This window comes from Phoca vitulina, unplaced genomic scaffold, assembly GCF_004348235.1.
Source record: "Phoca vitulina isolate PV1807 unplaced genomic scaffold, GSC_HSeal_1.0 scaffold37, whole genome shotgun sequence".
In the NCBI taxonomy this organism is placed as follows: Eukaryota; Metazoa; Chordata; class Mammalia; order Carnivora; family Phocidae; genus Phoca; species Phoca vitulina.
The window spans coordinates 9,063,658-9,086,085 of NW_022589740.1; the positions used below are offsets into that span (position 1 = coordinate 9,063,658).

The 22,428-nt window shown below is 40.4% G+C and overlaps 1 protein-coding gene across 1 annotated transcript in view; it reads left to right on the forward strand.

Moving 5' to 3' along the window:
• Positions 1–22,428, forward strand: part of PGM5 (phosphoglucomutase 5) — a 198,798-nt gene that overhangs the window by 119,876 nt on the left and 56,494 nt on the right. Inside the window, exon 7 of the mRNA XM_032427488.1 lies at positions 3,014–3,129. Within this exon, the coding sequence (XP_032283379.1) occupies positions 3,014–3,129 (116 nt within the window). The remainder of the gene's footprint in view (positions 1–3,013; positions 3,130–22,428) is intronic.

The window sequence follows — 22,428 nt, forward strand, 5'->3', positions numbered from 1 at the left end:
ACTTTCATGAGAGAAACTGTTGGAAAGATAAGTTGAGGCTGTTTCCAACCCAGAGCCACATTTTTAGAAGTTTAAAAATCACACTGAGCAGTTTGCATCCACCATGGTTCTTTTTGTTTCTTGTTTGTTTGTTTGTTTGTTTTTAAAGGTTTACTTATTTGAGACAGAGAGAGAGCACGAGGAGGAGAGGGGCAGAGAGAAAGGGAGAGAGAATCTTAAGCAGACTCCATGCTGGGTGTGGAGCCCTACACAGGGCTCAATCTCAGGACCCTGAGATCACAACTTGAGCTGGAACCAAGAGTCAAAGACTTAACTGACTGCACCACCCAGGCGCCCCTGTTTTTGTTTTTTTAACTACCAGAACTCAACTCCCACTTGCAGGAAAATCGTGGTTGAGACTGATTTTCTTTCTTTTTCTTCATACTCTGGTCTTTCCTAGGAAGTGAGTTCTTATGTTTGTCTCCAACACATGGTGGCGGCGGTCAAGAGGGGTGAAGATCCTCAGCATGAGCAGCTTCATTTTAAGCTTTCAGAAAATCTCCAGGGGGCTTCCTGCCAAAAACCAGCCTAGAGCATGGTATCTGCTGAATGCAGTGTTTGGGATGGATCCCAAGTTCAGTAGAGGGAGGCGGGAGGGGAATTCCTTTCTGACTCTAGGGCAAAATCAACTCATGCTCAGGATCCCGGAATTTAATTACCCATATTGTTATCTTAGCTTGCATAGCTACAACTGTGGCTTATAGTTATAGAAGTATCCAGTCCTTTAAAATCCAGCCTCAGCCCTCAGCCTGGTGACCTCCTGACAGTGATTAATTGGGAAGGGTGGGAGCAAGGGAAATCCTTTCTCCTCCCTTCAGATCTGCCAACTTGGCTTTGAACCTACAAGAATGTTTTAGCTAGAAAATATATGTCCCCAAACTCTCTACCCTTTTTCTTACCCTTACATCTACTCCATGTTGCACATTCTATTTGGTAATCATATGCTTTCATATTTGCTAAATTAATTTTGACCTAGGCTTTCTATGTGCTGACTCTGGGAAGCTTCTGTGTGAATTATTCCTCCTTCCTTCAGCTTCTGACTATGAAATTAATGGCTATGAAAATTTACCTTTGATCTACAATCTGGGGAGGATTTACTTCATTGTTCCTACCAGGATATAAGTATGATTGTATATCTTTCTTAGCCCATTAAAACAACAACAACAACAACAGAACCTTTGATGTAATACCCGAATATCTAAAAAGTGCTTCTTTTCAAAGGAAACTTGAAAGAGATTTAGCACACAATTTTTCAAGATCCTGAACACATCAGTTATATTTGGATATTATGGAAAGGAAGGTGTTCACTTTCCTGTAGCAAGAGTTTCTAGATATTTTTTTTTATTTAGCTGGCCCAAAACAAACCTAAGGACATCATTATTACATTGTGTCCTTTGTCCTCTGTGCACCTTTCTTCTCTTCTTCACCAAGATACCCTCACTGGTTCCTTTCTCTGGCTACCTCCTGCACTTACAGCCTTTGAAAAACTAAATCTTGCTGGTGGCAGACATTTGGTGTTTTTGCTTTTTGGTTGCTTGCCTGTGGGAAAGATGAAACTCTTTAGGTCAATGGTACAGTATCAGATCATTCCCCAACATATTCTGAGTTCTACATACCTCTTAGAACATTTGGGAAGACAACATGATATAGTGAAATGGAACATGAGCAGAAATTAAGCAGACTTGGGTCCAAATTCTAGCTTTGCCTCTTACCTCTGTGAAACCTGAAACAAAACACTTGACCTCTCTGATCCCCTGAGCCTGAATTGTGACAGCACCAATTAGTTTTAGCTGTTCTTGAAGTTTATCTACGTGGAACAATACAATGTATATTTTCTTGTTCCCAGTTTCTTTTACTTGATATAATGTTTGTGAGATTCATCCAAGTTGCTGCATGTAGCAATAGTTTGTTCCATGAAATTTATGGTAATGCATTATGTATCACAAATCATCTGTCCATCCTACTCAGTGGACACTTGGTTTGTTCAGTTCTTATGAATTGTGATTCTATGATCATTTTTGTAAAATCTTGTGTATATATTCTGTTGAGTAACGTCACACACTGGGTTCCCAGGTAGCAGCCCTGAGAGAGATTGGCTTGCAAGAAGTTTATTCCTTTCTGCCATCAAGGCCAAAGTTGTCTTTAAGATCAGTACCTATGAGGGAGTGAGGAAGGGGAATAGGACACCGAGAGAGAAGCTGGACTGCAGTGCAGTCACAGCGAAGGCCTCAGCCAACTTATGGGGAGCTCTAGAGCTGAAATGGTTCCACAGAGTTGTGCCAAATAGGTGCAGGGAGGCTAGACCTTTATACATCCCTCATTTACCAGTCATTGGATGTGGATTGACCCAGGAAAGGAAGCATGATTTTGAGTGTGACATCTCTCTTTGGCAGAGAGTGGAGGCCATGTCTGTGAGCTATTAGCCATCAACATTTCTGGGAGCTGGTAGAATGAGTTTTCCAATCCTAAAAGTCCTTGCATGAGTGTGGGGGGGTGGGAGGCAGTGAAGCTGAGCTGTACACCACAGTGTCCACTACATGTCATTAGTAATTTCTAGGAGTTGAATTGCTGGGTCATAGGATATGTGTATATTCATCTTTAGTAGATATTGTCAAACAATATTCCAATGTGCTTATACCCAAACTCCCTCTTAATTTAGATTCTGAGATCCCCAAGTGGGATCTTACCATGAAGATAAAGGAACATTTATAGAAGGGAAACATAAAAGTGAGAATATCCTCTACATTAATTCAATATTTTCTATATTATGGGGAAAGCAAAACTGAGAACCACTGGAATAGATTATTTATCACTTTCTACCTTATGGCTTTTAATATCCTGAAAAATGTCAACACTGTCCAGAATGTTCTGAAATCTAGTTATGGAATTAATAAATTCTAAAGACTTCCTTCTGTGCGGAGAAAAGAAAGAAGAGATATATGAATTGACTGTTGCCTTGAATTTCATTTTTCAGAGTGGCCAAATCAATGAAGGTCCCTGTATATGAGACGCCAGTGGGATGGAGATTCTTCTCCAATCTGATGGACTCGGGACGGTGCTCTCTGTGTGGAGAAGAGAGCTTTGGCACTGGTAGGTTTTGCTGGGGTGACGTCACTGGGGAGGGCGGCTGTGGCTGCAGCCCTGTGTGATCCCAGTTTGGAGACCTGTGACCCCACAGTGAACCAAAGGCTATGTATGGGAAGAGATAATTAGAGGAAAAAAATGAGAGAAACCTGATGGGATATGTGCTATGATACACTCATCTCTTCTGTCCATGTTTTTCTTTTTTTTTTAAATCAATTTTTGGATCATATGGTAATTCTATTTTTAATTTTCTGATGAACCTCCACACTGTTGTCCAAAGTGGCTGCACCAGTTTGCATTCCCAGTAGCAGTGCGTGAGGGTTCCCCTTCCTCCACATCCTCACCAACACCTGTTGTTTCTTGTGTTCTTGATTTTAGCCATTCTGACAGGTGTAAGGTGACATCTCATTGTGGTTTTGACTTGCATTTTTCTGATGATAGTGATGTTGAGTATCCTTTCATGTGTCTGTTGGCCATCTGTATGTCTTCTTTGGGAAAATGTCTATTCAGGTCTTCTGCCCATTTTTAAATCAGATTGTTTGGGGTTTTTTGGTGTTGAGTTGCATAAGTTCTTTATATGTTTTGGATATTAACCCCTTATCAGATATATTATTTGCAAATATCTTCTCCCATTCAGTAGGCTGCCTTTCTCGTTTTCTTGATGGTTGCCTTTCCTGTGCAAAAGCCTTTTATTTTGATGTAGTCTCAATAGCTTATTTTTGCTTTTGTTTCCCTTGCATTAGGAGACATATCTAGAAAAATGTTGCTGTGACCAATGTCAGAGAAATTACTGCCTGTTTTCTCTTCTAGGATTTTTATGGTTTCAGGTCTCACACTTAGGTCTTTAACCCATTTGGAGTTTAGTTTTGTGTATGGTGGGTATTTACCCTAAGAAGATGAAAACACTAATTTGAAAAGATCTATGCACCTCTATGTTCATTGCAGCATTATTTACAATAGCCAAGACATGGAAGCAACCTAAGTGTCCATTGACAGATGAACGGATAAGGAAGATTGTGTGTGTGTGTGTGTGTGTGTGTGTGTGTGTGTGTGTGTGTGATGGAATATTACACAGCCATAAAAAGGATGAGATTGTTCCATTTGCAACAACATGGATAGACTGAGAGAGCATTATGCCAAGTGAAATGTCAGACTGAGAAACATAAATACTATATGATTTCATTCATATGTGGAATCTAAAACACAATCGCTTCTTGGCCTTTTGGCTAAGATCAAGTGTGGAATCTAAAAAACAAAACAAATGAATAAAAAAACAAAAAGCAAAATCACCAAGTGTCTATCCATAGATGAATGGGTAAAGAAAATGTGGAATATATATATATATATATGTATATATAATGGAATATTACTCAGCCATAAAAAGAATGAGATCTTGCCATCTTGCAACATGGATGGACCCAGAGTACTGTATAATTTCACTCATATGTGGAATTTAAGAAACAAAACAAATGAGTAAAGAAAAAAAGAGACAAAAAAAAACCAGACTCTTAAATACAAAGAAAAAACTGGTGGTTGCCAGAGGGGAAGGGGATGTAGAGGGATGGGCAAAGTAAGTGAAGGGGAGTGGAGGATTCAGGCTTCCAGTTATAGAATGAATAAGTCATGGAAATGAAAGGCACAGCGTAGGAAATACAATCAATAGTATTGTGATGGTGTTGTATGGTGATAGATTCTATCTACACTTGTGGTGAGCATAGCATAACAAATAGAGAAGTTGAATCACTATGTTGTGTACCTGACACTAATGTAACATTGTATGTCAACTGTACTCAAATAAAAAATATTTTTAAATTTCCATTTCTTTACAAAATTTTCTATTATGGCAATTTAAAAAATTTTATGAGAGTAGAGAGAATATCACTGAATTCCCATCTGCTTATCACCTAGTTTCAATCATCATCAACTCATGGTCAATCTTGCTTTATCTCTACCTTCATCTACAAGGTGAGCTCTCCTCTCTGATTACTGTGAAACAATCCCTAGTGTGAACCTTTAAGTATAAAGGCTGTTGAGAAAAAATATGTAATACCACAGTACTATTATCACACCTAAAATGTTAAAAATTCATTTCTTTTTTTCAGTATTTTGAAGATGTTACTTCATTGTCTTCTGGCTTGCATACTTTCCAAGAAAGGTGCTTCAGTTCTTGTCTCTGTTCCTCTGTGTTTAAACTCTTCCCAACCCCTACCTCTGGCTGCCCTCAATATTTTCTTTTTATGTTTTGTTTTTAATAGTTTAACTATAATATATCTAGGTATTTTTTTTTTTTTAACCTTGCTTGGGGTTTGAGGGATTCTTGGATCTATTGCTTATTGTCTTTCATTAATTTTAGAAAATTCTCAGTTATTATCTTTTTAAATATTTCTCCTTCCCCATTCTCTCTCTCTTCTTCTGAGATTCTGATTACACATGTGTTAGATGATTTGTGACCATATGTTGTCTCAGAGCTCTTTACACATACTGTTTGGTTTTGTTTACTTTTTTTTTTCTTTTGTGTTTCAGTTTAGATAGTTTCTATTGTCATTATCTTTAAGTCATTGATTCTTTCCTTAGCTGTGTCCAATCTTCTGATGAGCCTAGTGAAGGAATTCTTCATCCCTGGTATTGTTTTTTATTTCCAGCATTTCTCTTTGACTCTATAATTTTCATCTTGGTGAGAAAATTCCCCATCTGTTTAATATGTTGCTTACCTTTTCCATTAGATCATTTAACATATCAAACATAGTTATTCCAAACTCCCTGTCTGTTATTTCTAATATCTGATTTATCTCTGAACCTGGTATCTCTTTATTGAGAAATAAAGCAGTGGTTTAGTCTTTCTTGCTTTTTGTGTATCTCGTAATTTATCATTGAATACTGGACAGAATGTATATAAGAACAGTAGAGACTCAGGTAAACAATATTTTTTATTTTTTTTTCAGGTAAAAAATATTTATACACAGAAATGGGCATACCTCTTCTTTTATCAGGCCATTACTGTGCAAGGTTAAATTAATCTAATCAGGAGTTGAGCTGGGTTTGGATTTTATTGTTTCTATTATAATTTTTAGTGTTGCATAGGTTCAAATTCTTCCAGAAGTGGGATATTTTTACTGTGTGCCAAAAGCAAAGATGGGGTGCTGGAGGAGATTTTTCAGTGTTTCTGTTTCATTTGCAGCTTTCAACAGTGCCCGCATGTCTGTGATATAAGATAGACCTCTGTTGTCAGGTGCTTGACCCTTCTCTAGTGGCAGCAGATCTCTGCTTAGTACTGGAGTAAGATGCTGGGTCCAAAAAGTTTTCCTACCCTTTCTCCAAGGGCAGAGGGTTTTCACTTCAATCCTTATTCCAGTAACAGTGGATTTTTGCATGGGTTCTTGGGATGAGAAAGTTTGCAACTCATATATCCAAAAGTTTAAGCCTTTTGTTTCCTATAAAAGAAAGGTTTGGAGACCTGGAAGGGCTTCATGCTTGTCTCAGCAGCTGATCATTGCTGCATGCCAACACTGTCAGGTCTTCTTCTCTGTCTCCCATCTTTTTTGTGAGCACCCAGTGAAGGTTTGTGGGAAATAACTTGGAAATGTGTCCCTTGTATCTGGGACTCCTAGAAATTTAAACCAACATGATAGGCTATTCTTGGCCTTTAAGCATTTTTGAAACTCTTAAGTGACTTCTTATTTTTCACTTTTACAGAAGCATCCTCTTTTTTCTGTGATCTGCCAAAGGAGAGATGGTTTTGTGTCCTGTTTCTTCTTGAAGGGGCTTGTCACTTTTATGGGATTCATTTGCTTTATTGCCTTATGACCTCAAAATTCTAATGAGTTCAAGAAAAGTTATGATTTTGTAGGTTTCCTGGCCTTTTCTTATTACTGGGGTAGGAGTGACATTCTCTTATAGATGTCCACATCCTAAACAGAAATGCAGAAGTGGAGCTCCAAAAGTAATTTCTTAATAATTTCTCCTATTCTCACCCCTTCCTTAATAGTTTTTTTTCTGATTGGGATCCAACAGATCTTACTTTATAACTGGTTGATATCTCTTAAGTATCTTTTAATCTGCATATCTCCCTTTCACATGTTCTCTTTCTAATTTATTAATTGAAGAAACTGGTTCAAAGCTTTTAACAGCTTTGATTTTAATGTTGATATCCTATTTTTCTTCCTAATTTCTTTGGTGCTTATATAAAGAGAGGTCTTTTCTCTCTTTTGCAACCACCTTAGCACATTCTAGTATTAATTACAACATTTTCTTTTCTAAAAACTCTATAATCTCTTGTGATTTTTAAAAGGTGTACAGTCATATAATCTGTGACTAAAAGACTTTTTATGTTTCCTTTTCTATTATTTTTACCCTTTATGTCATATTCTTATTGCATTAGGTACAGTCTTCAGAATTATATTAAATAATAATTGTGATAATTCATGATTTTAATGGAAATGGATTTAACATTTTACCATCTGTTTTGGTGATTGCTTTTTAAAATTTTTTGAAAAGATTTTATTTATTTATTTGGGGGGAGGGGCAAAGGAAAAGGGAGAGAGAGAATCTCAAGCAGACTCTGTGCTGAGTGCAGAGCCCTATGACCCTGAGATCATGACCTGAGCAGAAATCAAGAGTCAGATGATCAACTGACTGAGCCACCCAGGCACCCCGGTGATTGCTTTTTAATGTTGGTAAAATCTCTATCAGGTCTATGTAGATATTTTTTTCCTATTTTCATTTTACTTAGAACCTTGTAGAAACAGCTGCTGGATTTATCAGGTGTCCTTTCAGAATCTAGTGATATACGAATACTTTTTCCTCTTTTATTATGAATGTAATGAAATACCATGATTGATTTGCTGATATCAAACCATCCTTGAATTCCTGAGAATAAGTCCTATTTGGTCATGCTTAAACAGATTGCAGTAAAATCACTTGACCTGGTTATAACGACAGCATTTCAGGATATGCTGGGATTCCTGAAGAAATTTCGTTCTGGGTAATTTTCTTCTCTTATCCACGCTAGTGGCATTGCTGTTAATGATCTGGGAGTGATGGTGTACATTTTTGTTTCCTTGGGAAAGGAGAGACCATATCAAGCTCTCTCAGGTGCTACTGTTTAGACTCAAAATGTGTGGCTGGTAGTTGTGCTTAGGTCAGTCCAAGCTGTGATGCCTTCTCTAACAACACAAATCTAGCAACTGGAATGGAAACTGGCAAGCCCAGGTTATCCTTCCCTTTGTCTTTATAAGCATTTATTGAGCACTTACAGCATACCATATATTTACAGGCTTTAACTTTGCAAGATAAAATATTACATGCATGAGCCATATTATACCCTTAGTAACAAATATTTGCTTACTTCAATTTAATAAACATTTATTCAGTACTTACAGAGTACAAGGCACTGTACTGCATGGTATTTAGAATACAAAATGCTTATGACCATACCCTTAAGAAACTCAAGATCTTTGAGTACATCATTAGAAAGATGCACAGATTACTAGATGACTGTTCTGCAATGCAGAAACCTTAAATTTCTACAAGGGAGGAAGAGAAAAAATGCTGTGGGAGATGAGAAAATGCTTTGGGACTAGAGGTTCAAAGCAGACTTCAGGAAAGGGATGGAAGCTGGGCTGGTTGTTAAAGAATGGGAAGGATTTGTATACATAGAGATGAAAGGACCAGGCCTTGCCAGATGAAGGGAGCAATGCCAAGAAAGAAGTAGAGGCTGGAGAGCAGGGGACATGTGTTGCAAGTAGCCAGTTGTTCAGTTTGTCTAAAGCAGTGTTTTCCAAATATGAATCAAGACTCATTTGAGGTCAGGAAATTAATAAAATGTCGTGACAGCTTTTGGAAAAAAAAAAAACGAATAGACTAGAAACCTCTTAGAATGCATTGCGTTTAGTAAAGGTAAATATTATTCTGAGAAATATGTCTATATAAATACACACATAAGTATCTATGTGTACACTAGGTCTCATTGTAAAGTGTGCTTATTGTGGGTCATGGCCAAAAATGTCTGAAAAAGACTGGCTGTAGCAGAAGTCAGCACACTTTTTTTGTAAAGTGTTGGATAGTAAATACTTTGGGTTTTGCAGACGAAGACAATACATCCTGTCTCCTTCACACTCAGCTCTGCCATTGTAGCATAAATGTGGCCATGGGTGATACATCAGTGCATGAGAATGGCTGTTTCAATAAAAATTTATTTACAAAAATAGACTGAAGTCCGAATTTGGCCCGTGGGCTGAAGTTCACTAACCTCTGACATCTAGGGTAGGGTAGAGGAGGGGTTATCAAGAAGCGGTGCCAGAAATCCAAGTGAGGAGGGGACAATTTCATGGGCCTGGCTTAGACACGGGTACGTGATTCAACGGGAACTAGGGAACCATGGTCTGCACTGGAGGGAGGTCTGCTAACAGATACTTTTCAGCAAACTTGGCTCTCAGTGATGCTGATTGCAATTTGTAGGCTGGCCTAGGAGGGAACTTTAAAAGTCTCTCGCTGTTATACTTGTTTATCATGTTCCTTTTAAGGAGCACAAGGACACTTTGTCAGGTTCAGGTGACATTTGCCTCATGAGCCTGATTTGACAGAGGAAGCTCCTGAGCCCAAGAAGGAGTTGAGTGACTCACCCAGGGCCCCAGGGCTTGGAAAAGGTCCCCACTTGAATTACATTACAGTTGAACTAAAAGCCTGGTCTCCTGCCCTACACTGTGAGCTGTTTTCCACCATGCTGACCAGTCTTTCTGATGAAAGCAAAGACTAATTCCATCTTGCAGGCACCCAACAGTAAGGGACTGTTAGAGGGCCTGAGGAGTGGGACCACTCCGCCTTATAAGGGGAAAGTAGTTTCATTCTGCTCTTACAGATTTTATTAATGCCAGTTTCTGAGTAGCCCTGAGCTGGTATGTCAGAATTGCCTGGGAAACTTGCTAAAAATACATATATTCTATCCTACTCTTACTTGGAGTCTCTGGAAGGGTGGAACCTGAGGATCTGCATTTTAAATAAGTGTCCTTATATGATTTTTTTAAAAAATATTTTATTTATTTATTTGACAGAGAGAGACAGGGAGAGAGAGAACACAAGCAGGTTAAGTGGGAGAGGGAGAAGCAGGCTTCCCGCTGAGCAGGGAGCCTGATATGGGGCTCGATCCCAGGACCCTGGGATCATGACCTGAGCCGAAGGCAGACGCCTAATGACTGAGCTGCCCAGGCACCCCCTTGTATGATTTTTTAAAAAAGATTTATTTATTTATTAGAAGTGTGTGCGTGCAAGCAAGTGTGGGAAGGGGCAGAGGGAGAGGGAGAGAGAAGCTTTAGCAGATGCCTCACTGAGCTTGGAGCCCAATGCGGGGCTTGATTTCATGACCCTGAGATGGTGACTCATGCTGAAACCAAGAATCAGATGCTCAACCGCCTGTGCTACCCAGGGCCCCCCTTACGTGATTTTGATGTGCAGTCAGGAGTAAGAAATATTGCTCTAGTGAAAACCAGTATTTTTTTTCATCCAGGTTGGTAGAAAGAGTATCCTTGAGGTGCCATGGTCCAGGAAGTCTAGAGGCCCAAAAATGTGAGGCTGATGAGTACCTGCCAAGAAGGACTCTTACCTGCCAGTTACAACAAGCCTTGTGGCCTCTCTGACCCTGAGTTCCAATCTGTAAAAGTCAGCTGATCACAGGAACCCCCTATCTACCTTGAGATACGGTTTTCAGAAGCAAGTGATCTAAGGGAGGAGAAAGTGGACAGATGGAAAGGTTTTAGATCTGCAACTGAGGAGGTGCTCCAAAAATGTACCCAAGCTTTCTTGAGCGGAGGCCTTTTCCTGTGTCCCTGGGGCATGGAGCTGTGTACCAACTAGGAATGTATCGTTTGGTGCCAAGAAAGCTTGAAAATATGGATCTGACTCAGGCTCAAGAATGTCAAGCTTTTTTTTCCAAGACGAGCAAGATATATCGTGAGTGGGAAGTTTCCCTTGCCAGCTCCTTGAGCTCCTAGAACTTTCCAAGGTAACAAGCCGGTGATAGGATCAGAGTTCAGGCTTCTCTCCTATGGAAAGGTCCAGGTCCTGGACAGTAGGAAACCTGTATTTCTGGCTCTGTCAGAGAGCCAAAGTCCCTTAAGAAGCCAGATCACCTTTTGTGCTGGGACCAGGTATTCACCCACCTGCTGGGAAGAGCCTTGGAAAACTCCTTTACAGAGAGAAAGAAGAACGTTTTATAAATTTTCAGATGTAAAGAGAAGAAAACTATTCTTCTAAATGGCATTCTGGCTACTTTTCTAAAGTTCCAAATTTGAAGGAATCTGGACTTGTCCCCATACACAAAAGGGGATACATGAAACAACCAAACCTAAGATCTATAAAACCAAAAATTTTGAAGTTTTGTTTTGTTTCTTGTTTTGGCATTGGTTGATGTTCTTCTGGTTTCCATCATTGACAGCAGTTTTCTAAGAAGTCATACCATTTTGGGAATGTATGAATTGTCACAGCCTAAAGCTTCTTCCTTTACAAGTGACACTGAAGAGTTGTTGTGTTTGGGAAAGCCTGGATGAGCTCTAAACTTGAACATCACTTTGAGTATTACTATTACTTTGATCACATATTCTTAAAAAGCTAATGTCAATAGCCATACAAATTTGTTGAATAAAATCAAGCAATACGACAATGTGTATTGTTTCCAAGAAAGTGCTCTCTGTTGAGTTTTTCACAATAATAACAATAATCACTTTGAGTGAGCCTTAGTATGTGCCAGGGCATTGCTAAACCTTCTGTATGCGTCCCTCTCTCTCTGAAGATTTGGAATTGAATCCAGGTCTCCTGGCACCAACATGACTTGTCCATCATTGTCACACCAACTTTTTCCACTGTGAACTTTGGAGTACAGCCTGGTGCTCTTGAAGTAGGCTATTTTTACATCTTCCCAGTTTCCAGCACAAAAGGGAGAAACCTAGCCTATGTGTGCATTCCGTGTCACAAGTAATTTCAAATGTTTGAGATTGGTTAGATCCCTCTGCTTGCTGTGCAGAAATCCTAAATGTCCTGAGAACAGAGGCCAGGACTATTTTGTTTAGCTCTATTTCTTTGATATATGGCAGGTCTTGAGTGTTTGCAGGAGGGATGGAAGGATAGAAGGAGGGATGGTGGAATGGAAGGAAGTTAAGGTAGGAAGAGGAAATAAAGGAAGGAAGGCTCGAAAGATGGATGGAAAGCGGACAGATAGAAGGAAAGAAATAAGGAAGAAACAAAGAATTTCCATTTTGGTATTTCTTCTTTGCCTTATTAATAGTTATATTTTTGGCAGTTTTGAGTGGATATATTTCTGGAGATCTGGGCACTTCTATCCCAAGATTTGGGAGGGTTTATAAAGACAAAACCACACAAATATAGAGCAGTTGGGAAGGGAGAAGGGAGGGATATTATGAATTATAGTAAAATCAGAGTTATATAAAATTTAAAACTAAGGTTTTGATATTTTCAGTCATCATGTAATTATCAGCACAAATTAATAGCTAACAAAGTGCTTCTAGGAAGACTCCTTATCAAAACCTGTGTTAATGAATAGGTTTTAAATGTTAAATACTGTTAAGTATTTGCAATTTATTTTATTTACCTGTTTATTTCTTGTGTGTGTGGTTGCTGACAATTACCTGTAAAGAGCCACATGTTCAGTGGTGGGCCAGGTTCTAGCTTTAGTGATCTTTTGTATGTACTAAATTTTTACAGCCTTCCACACAGACATTCTCTGCTGTATAGTCTTATGGTTTATATTGTTGACTTATTCTCCAGTTGCTTTATGAAAGGACATTTTATTTCCCCTAATAGTTATATAATTTATAACATTTTCAAGGCCATGCTTTCTCCTTTGTTTATGTTTCACACATGACCTAGGTACATCCTAACTCAAGATTGGGTTCACAGTATTGCTATTGATCAAATCTTGCATAGATTTAACCATCCCTTATTTATACAGTGATTTTACTTAATAGTTTACATTTTTAAAAAGGTAAAATAAAGGAACACTTTAGTCCATTCCCTATCTAGATGATCACAAACTCTACATTTGGCTGTTTCCACGTCGGTTCAGTCTCTAGGGCAGAGAAAGAGGCCCGTGGACATGTGAATTTCAGATTATTGAGGTTCTACCATGTTTCCTTCTCCTATTCAGGGCCAATTTGTGTAAATCTGTCTGGGTAGCAGATGTGATGTGAGAAGGCCGTGGTGACAGGATTATCAGTGCTGGGAGAGCGGTTTCTCTGCCGGGCTAGTTGGGACAGGCTGTGCGCACATGTGCAATTCAATCTAAGCTAGGCCAGAGCGCCGAGGCGCCATGATTGACATCCCCAACAGCCTCCTCGTAAAGACTGAAAACCAAAACTCCCTTCTGGACCCTGCACAAACTCTCTACCCCTGTGCTGGGACACAGAGCTCCACCTGGAGTGGGAAGAATGTCTCCATCACATAAAGTCCTGCTCTTGGGGTCTTCCCGGTTCCAGTCACATTGACCCTTCAATTCATCCCCCAGGCTGTTGAAAAGTGGCGAGGGAGGGTGAATGTGATGCCTGAGTGTGGAGCAGAAACAAAGGAATGGGCCTCGGAGGCTGTGTCCACGCTTACCAGGGCACTCTGGGACCGAGAATCCTGGGAAGTCACGGTCCGTAGCTAAGGGTTTCTTTGTCCACAGTGTCTACTAAGGGACTTCTAACAAGGGGGCCCATCCCTTGGTATTTAAGATGCAGCTCCTAAAATGGTGCTTGGAGGCTTCCCCAATAAATTGTTTTTTCTCATGACCCCATGAGAACAAAGTGTAATGACTATGGAGTGACAGGTCCTCAGCCTTGTAGTGCAGACCGTAAACCACCAGAATGACTTCCAGTTCAGCTTATGACCTGTCAAGGGGCAGTTCTCAGGGAGTCGTGTTGTTTTCGTCAGTGCTGGCGACAAAGAAACAGGGTGGGACATAAGAGTTAGGAGGTCCCACTGTCCCTTATCTTCCTATGCTGTTGTGCTCACAAGGGAGAGTTATGTCAGCTGGCTGGCCACCATATTTTTAATGCTCTCACCTCCTCTGGGGTGGATGGCTTGACTGCCTTGGGGCACGTGTTAATGAAATTGTGCTAATATGTCTGATTTATTGAGTACCTCCTCAGTGATAGATACCATGCTTAGGGCCTCCTATACATTTCACAGAGACTTCTCCACAATGAAGTGAATTAGGGACCATAAGGGCCCCTCATTTTCCAGATAAGGTCATTGAGGCTTAGGGAAGAAGGTCAAGCCAATGGTCTAGGTAACACTGGCAGAGTCAGGATTCAAACCCAATCTCACTGGCTCCCCAGTACCCTACTGCCCCCGGTTCAGGCCAGGAAGAGGGGTCATTTCCTCCTCTGTGGTTATGCTTTCAGATGGGGATGGAGTGTACGCCGGGGGACTTGGGAGAATGGGTGTCATGTGAACGACACCGGACCAGGAGTTGACAGATCTGGCTCCAATCTTGACTCCCCCTCTATGTGGTTGGACCACCTTACACAGATTGCTTCACTTCTCTGGGCCTCAGTTTCCTCATTTATAAGATGAATATTCAGTGGGATGATCTGTAACATTTTTTTTCAATGTAACATTCCAGGTGGCTTCTCACTATCTAGCTACTTTTAGTGAGGAGTGAATCCAGTAAATTAGATCAAGCTACATACTAAAGTTTCACTCAGTCATTGATTTACTCACTCAATGAATATTTACTGCACACCTTCTATGAGCCAGGGCCAGGAGAGAGTGATGAGTAATTTCAGACACAGTCCTTTCCCTCATGGAGCTTATTGGGTGTTGCCATGGTCAGGATATTAGCCAAATGCCCTGCAGGATATTTGTGTCAAACACTTTCATCATGATCATCGTCATCATTATCATAATCATTATCATCATGAAATTTATTGCCACATAGTATTATTCATTGGGATTCATGTTGACCACAGCCCTGGATGAGCTACTTTGGTCAGTTACTGCCATCCTACCTTTCTGAGCTGACAGCTGGCTCTTATACACAGGATATATATATCGTGACCTGCTTATATACAGAATAAATTTGTTCTCCAATTGATGAAAATTTTAGGGCATTTGTTTTTAAAAAGCATTTATCTGTAAGCATGGAAAAGTGGCGATTTTTCCATGAGCCTTGCTTTTTGGCAAGATTTAAAAAGCTGAACGTAAGCGATTTGAGACATGAAGAAACAAAACTCCAAAACCAGCCTGTCACAATTCTATAGCATGTTTTCAAATCTCAGAATCACCTGCAATGGGTGTCTCCCAATTTTCCCTTCTAACTCTACTATTATAAAAAAGACAAATCCTTGTCTTGAGTGGATGAAAAGAGGACGGGGAGAATTTCACCGCCAACTAGTGGAAACTGCGTTTGTAAATGGAAGGATGAATGGATCTGAGAAGAGAAGCAAAGGGAAATCAGCAACTTTTCCTGACCGTCTTGTGTGCGAAGGAAGAAGTGCGCATTTGTGACCCACATCTTCAGGAGGGTTGCCTTGGCTCCAGTCACCTGGGGCATTTTCTCTGTCGTCCTGCAGCCCCCAAGGACCACCGTGGTTCCTGGGCTTGCTGCTAGTAACGAAGTCCATCTGTGTCAGAGCCAAACTGCCCAGGTTTGAATCTTGTTTTCACCACTTCATTGCTGTGTGACCTCATACAAATGGTCTAACTATAGTCTCTTCTTTGTAAAAAGGAGCTATGCTGTTGTGTAAATTGGATAATGGAATACAATGGGTGTATGAGATACTGAGTCTAGTGTCTGGTACCTTGCTGTTATCCTTCTAAGAATGGAATTTATCTCACTTTGTAATCCTCCCCCGAGAGCAAGTGCATATACCTCCTGTCACTTCTGGTTCCGGGAACGGTGATGCTACGATATGTGCTGAACATGCACAAATCCTAAAAACCATCAGGGACTGACTGGAGTGAGCGGCCCTTCTTTTTAGATGACCACCCATCCTGGCATGTGGGGGACTGAGAGGTTTTCTGGGGGGTGGGACATTTGCTGCTATAATCGGGGAGGTCCCAGGCAAACTGGGACGAGTTGGTTACCCCAAAGTTGGCAAAACCCTCGCAAGTTTTCCAGACAAAAAGGGCAGGGAGAGACCATAATCCTGATGCTGGTTCCAGCAAGAGCCACCCACCCAAGCAGGGCCTGTGGCATCCACTGAACTAGAGACCAGAGGCCATTTTCATTTAGCACCAAATTTGGACAAAAAGAAGAAGAGGCCTAATATGCTACTGCTAAGCAATCTGCCCCTAACATGGACCTGTTTTGATTATTCTTCTCCGAAAGCAGTGGCCCTTAACCCCAGCTGCCCATGAGAATCACTTGAGGAACTTTAAAAAAAAATACCGATGCCCGTTCCCCATTGCCAAGAAATTCTCATTTTAATGGTCAGGAATGAGGCCTGTGCATTGGTATTTGGTATTTTTTATAAGTTCTTTAGGCGATTCTAATGCGCAGCCTGGATTGAGAATCATAACCCCTGTTCCAGCTTGGGGCCTGCAAAAGGTGCACAATAATGTCTATTTTCCTAATTGACAAGTTCAGATGTTCCTGATCTGAGTCTCAGCTGAGATGACTTGATCTGTTAAGAACTTGTGTCATGTTTTATTGAGTTGATTTGCCATGCTGGGATTTCCATTCGAAGAAAATCCCTTTGAGACTGAGTACGCTCTTTATTTCCCCCTTATCTTTCATGAGGCCACTATACTTACTGGTGTACTTCCTAGCTGAAAGTCATATGGTTTTAAAACTTGAGAAAATTCAAAGCCAAATTTGGGTGGAGGGGAAGATAGGGATATTTCTGATGAGAAAAAAATTGACCCTCTTTTTTGTACCTATTTTTGCTGGAGTCATGGTGGGAAAGAGCTGAGTGCCCTCTTTCTGGTATCCGGGTGGGAATGGCAGCTTCTCTAGGCTTTAGGCTGGGCTGGCCTGGATGGAGGAAGGCAAGGTGAAGGGTACTTTTGGGCTTTGAGAATATGGCTAAAAGCTCCTGGCAAGGTCCCCAACCAGGTGGCCAGGGTACCAGAGGAAGCAAGCTTCAAAATTGTACTGGTATTATTCAATGCTAAAAAGAAATGAGCTATCAAGCCATGAAAATTCATGGAGGAACCTTAAATGCATATTACTAAGTGAAAGAAGCCAGACAGCAAAGATTCCATAGTGTGTGAGTCCAACTATATGGTAATCTGGAAAAGGCATAACTATGAAGATGGCAAAAATATTAGTAGTTCGCCATGTTTGTCCAAATCATTGACTGTACACCAAGAGTGAACCCTAGCATAAACTATGGACTTCGGGTGATAATCATGTGTCGTGTAGGTTCAACAGTTATAACAAATGTCCCACTCTGCTGGGGAATGTTGATATTGGGCAAGTTGTATTTGTGTGAGGATAGGGAGTATAGGGGACTCCCCGTACTTTTCATTCCATTTTGCTGTGAAGCTAAATAAAGGTAGGCTACACAATGAGCTTCCCCAGCCGCCCCCAAGGCCAATGTTGACAGCTCAGCTGCACACCTTCTTCCCCATCCTCAACTCCTGTGAGTTACTAAAACCTTACAGGACATTCCTGATTCTAATCTCAAGACTTGTGAGACCCCAGGGGGGGCCGGGGGGGTCATATTCAGTCTCTATGCTCTAAAAAGCTGTTACTCAGAGGAAGAAATGGGATGATTGATAGGTTCAAAGTTTATCACCTGTTCATAAGTGGTAGCGATCCCTTTAATATCCCAGCTAGCTCTTTGGTAAATGGAAATGAATGGCTTCAAATGTGAATTTCTACCCACCACCGAAAATGTCTTATAATGAAAAAACACATGTTCCTTCTGGAAATAGGGCAGAAGAAGAAGAAAACACCTGTGATTCTACCATTTCAGAGCTAACTATTGTTAGTGGTTAGGTGGTCCTCCTGTTGTTTACCTGTGCACACATATATATACATATCTACATATCTTTTGCTATAAAAGTATACTGAATATACTTCCTTGGTAAACTGATTTGTTCCATTTATGAAAACATCTAAACAAGCTTTTGGATGGATTTTCCACAATTATCCTGATGTTTAACGATTAGCATTTATTTTTCCAATTTTCCTCTCTTCTCTTAGCTATTTTAGTAAATGTTGTTATGGCTAAAGGTTAAAAAAAATAGAATAGCTGGGTCCAAAGCTGGGTGATACTTTAAGACTATTGATTATTTTTGCCAAATTATGCTATCAAACTGCACACATTTATACTGATACTTACTGGTACTGGTATTCTTCTTCCCCTAACTGACCTTTGCTAATTTGGCAGTCTCCAAATATTATCCCATTTTATGGATTTGACCACAGTGAGACTGAGCATTTGTTCCAATGTTTTTAACTATTAATATTTTTCTCTTGAAAAATTGCTCATTTGTGCCCTTCCACACAGTTTTCTATCGGGGTTTTTTCTTTCTCATTGACTCATAAAATATTTATAAATATGAAGTGTATTAGCCATGTAATATATAATGTGAACAGCTCTCCCCTCTGTTTTTACTGTTTATGGTGGGGTTTCAGAAAACCATTTTATACCTTTGTGTTTTCTGCATTTCTTGTTTAATTTACCTATCACTGATATGGCATTATAGTTCATTTGCTTTAAAGAATTATTAAAAAGAAGGTTGTATCCCCCAAACCCTCTCCAAAGCATACTATGAGCATCCAGGGGAAACGTGTGTAAATGAAACATCATCAGTGTCTCTATCCCCACCTCAGAAAGCTGTAAAGAGCACAATTTTATTAGATCATTATGGGCCCTTATGAATTTTGGCAGATGTTTAACTTGTAGGCAAATATATCCAAAGCCAACTCATAATCTACTATGAAGTTGGCGACAAAGGGGCGAGATTTTTTTTTTTAAGTCCTGCTAAAAGAACTTATGTCTCTTCTACCACTAAATTATGACATCTTATTTCACAGAGTTAATAGCATCTAATGGTTCTATCTCCAGGTAATGTAATCCAGCTGGAAATGCAAAGGTATGCGAAGCCCATGTTTTAAAACAAAAGAGTATTTTTCTCTAGCCAGTAAATAAAAGTGATTTTTCAGCTATAAAAGGACAAAAGGTTTTGAAATTATCCCATCGGGCAGGGTTTCCTAGACTTGTTTTTTTGGCATTTAGCCATGGAGCCAGCCCAGCATCTTCCAAACTTCTTCCATTTTTGTAGCAGTGTGAAGAGTTCGCTGGATAAGATGAGCGTCACCCCCGGTGTGATGATTAATGCCTGGGGTCCTCTCAACCTAGAGGCAGCAGCAACCAGATGTCTAAGAGTGTCATCAGCAGATCAGTGATCAGCATCGAGGAAGAACCGAAAACTGATTGTTTTTCCTTTTAAATATCTTCACTGCTCTCTCAAGGTTGTATGTTTCCTTTTTGAGGAAAAGCATGTAACACTTAACACCATAAATGTAACAAGAGCAAATGACTCATAGCTTCATTGAGAAGTTGTCAAAAATGTTGAACTTAACTAAAGTATTATTCATCCCATTTCCAAGGTTTAAATAGCTTTGTGACATCGGGTCTCCCTTTTTGATTTTCTATGTATGTTTCATAGCCCTGAAACTGAAGAGTGCTCTTGTCCATTCTCATTGCTCTATTGCAAGAAGCGATGGTCCAGCCCCTGGTCCCAGTCCCCTTTCTTACGATATGGTTATTGCTAGTGTCAGAGGATAACATTATATGAATAACTGAGAACAATCTGCCTTAAAGTGTGTCTTAAGGAATTAGCACCATGTTGGTGCATTGTGTGAATTACCAATGATAAGATTAACAGCCGCAACAATCACTTGTGACATCCCAGTCAGTGCTCTAAATACCTAGGCATGTGTAATCACTTCACCCTGACAGTAACTCTGTGGGGTGGGAGTCATCGTTGTCCCTATGCTGTAGATGAGAACAGCCAGTCACACAAAGGGAAGTGGTTGAGCCAGCACTTGAACATGAGGAAACTGACTCAAGAGCCTGCCCTCTGGACTTGATTAAATTGGTAGGACAACTCCACAAGATTGGTGACGGTATCCTCATTTTACAGATGAGAAGTCGAGGCTCGGAAAGGTTAATAATTTTGCAACAACTTCTCACACATGTGGGAAGTAGCAGGAGTTTGGTTTCAAACCCTCATTCCAAAGCCTTCCCATGCTTTTCCCGTTACACCATGTTTCTTACGCTGCTACATGTGCCTTGTATTCAGGGCTCTATTCATTTTGGAGAGAGCTTAGAGTTGGCAATAGACAGGTGCTTAAGTGGGCCTCTTGCACTTCCTTCTGGTTCTTTTTTGCTCAGAAATCTACCTGTTCAGCTGGCATTCGTCATTTGTGTGAATGCCATGATATGAAGTGCCTCTCCTTCTGTGGAGTAGCTGTAGGATTAGGCTTCCCAGTTTCCCAGGTTATTCCTGCATGGGGGACTTTGTGGTTGCTGTCCCTTGGCTTGGAAAACTTTGTCCCCACATCTCAGCGTGGCCAGCTCCTTCTCATGTGTCAGCTCAGATGTCATCATCTGACGACCTATATTCATTTCCTGAGGCTGCCATAACATATTACCATAAACTGAGTGGCTTAAAACAACAGAAATTTATTCTCTCATAATCCTGGACGCCAGAAGTCCAAAATCAAGGTGTTGGCGGGGTCATCCTTCCTCTGAAGGCTCTAGGGGAGAATATTTCCTTGCCTCTTTCAACTTCACGTGGCTCCATATGTTCCCTCCCTGGTGGCAGCATAATTCCAATCTCTGTCTCTGTCTTTTTTTTTATAATTTTTTTATTATGTTATGTTAGTCGCCAAACAGCACATCATTAGTTTTTGATGTAGTGTTCCATGATTCATTGTTTGCATATATCACCCATTGCTCCATGCAATATGTGCCCTCCTTAATACCTATCACCGGGCTCACCCATCCCCCCACCCCCTCCCCTCTAAAACCCTCAGTTTGATTCCCGGAGTCATAGTCTCTCATGGTTCGTCTCCGCCTCTGATTCCCCCACCCTTCATTTTTTCCTTCCTTCTCCTAATGTCCTCCATGCTATTCCTTATGTTCCACAAATAAGTGAAACCATATGATAATTGTCTTTCTCTGTTTGACTTATTTCACTTAGCATAATCCCCTCCAGTTCCATCCATGTCGATGCACATGGTGGGTATTCATCCTTTCTGATGGCTGAGTAATATTCCATTGTATATATGGACCACATCTTCTTTATCCATTCGTCTGTTGAAGGGCATCTTGGCTCCTTCCACAGTTTGGCTATTGTGGACTGCTGCGGTGCATGTGGCCCTTCTTTTCCCTACATCTCTATCTTCAGGGTAAATACCCAGTAGTGCAATTGCTGGGTCATAGGGTAGCTCTATTTTTAACTTTTTGAGGAACCTCCACACTGTTTTCCAAAGTGGCTGTACCAACTTGTATTCCCACCAACAGTGTAAGAGGGTTCCCCTTTCTCCACAACCTCTCCAACATTTGTTGTTTCTTGCCTTGTCAATTTTTGCCATTCTAACTGGTGTAAGGTGGTATCTCAATGTGGTTTTGGTTTGAATTCCCCTGATGGCTAATGACGTTTAACATTTTTTCATGTGTCTGTTAGCCATTTGTATGTCTTTTTTGGAGAAGTGTCTGTTCATGTCCTCTGCCCATTTTTTGACTTGATTATTTGTTTTTTGGGTGTTGAGTTTGAGAAGTTCTTTACATAACCTGCTCCTTTGTATTTCTCCTCTCTGTGTCTTCTCCTCTCCTTCGAAAAACACTTGTCATTGGATTTAAGGTCCACCTGGATAACCCAGGATGATCTCATCTCAAGGTCCTTAATTCTATCGGCAAGACTGTTTCCCCAAATAAGGTCACATTCATAGGATCTGGGTGAGCATATCTTTTGGGAAAGCCACGACTAACCCTCCTGTAGATAAACTACCCTACACTCTAAGTAATAGAGTTTTTGCTGCTGTCATACTCTGTGACTTTTTTGCATAGCCCTTGTCCTTATTTAATGCATCTTGTTCTCTCATCTACTTTTCCATTGCCTGTCTTCTACCTACTTGAATTCAAGCTTATGAATAAAGAGCTGTCTTGTTCCCTGCTGTATCCCTAGCACCTAGACCAGTGTTTGGTATATTGTAAGGATCACCAAATTAATGAATGAATGAATGATGGCGTTGGGCAAATGTGATGTCACCTTGGCTCTTTGGTACTTTCCACAACTTCCAGGATTGTATTTTACTTTTTGATGTTATTTTGTTATTTGAATTTCAGTTGGGTT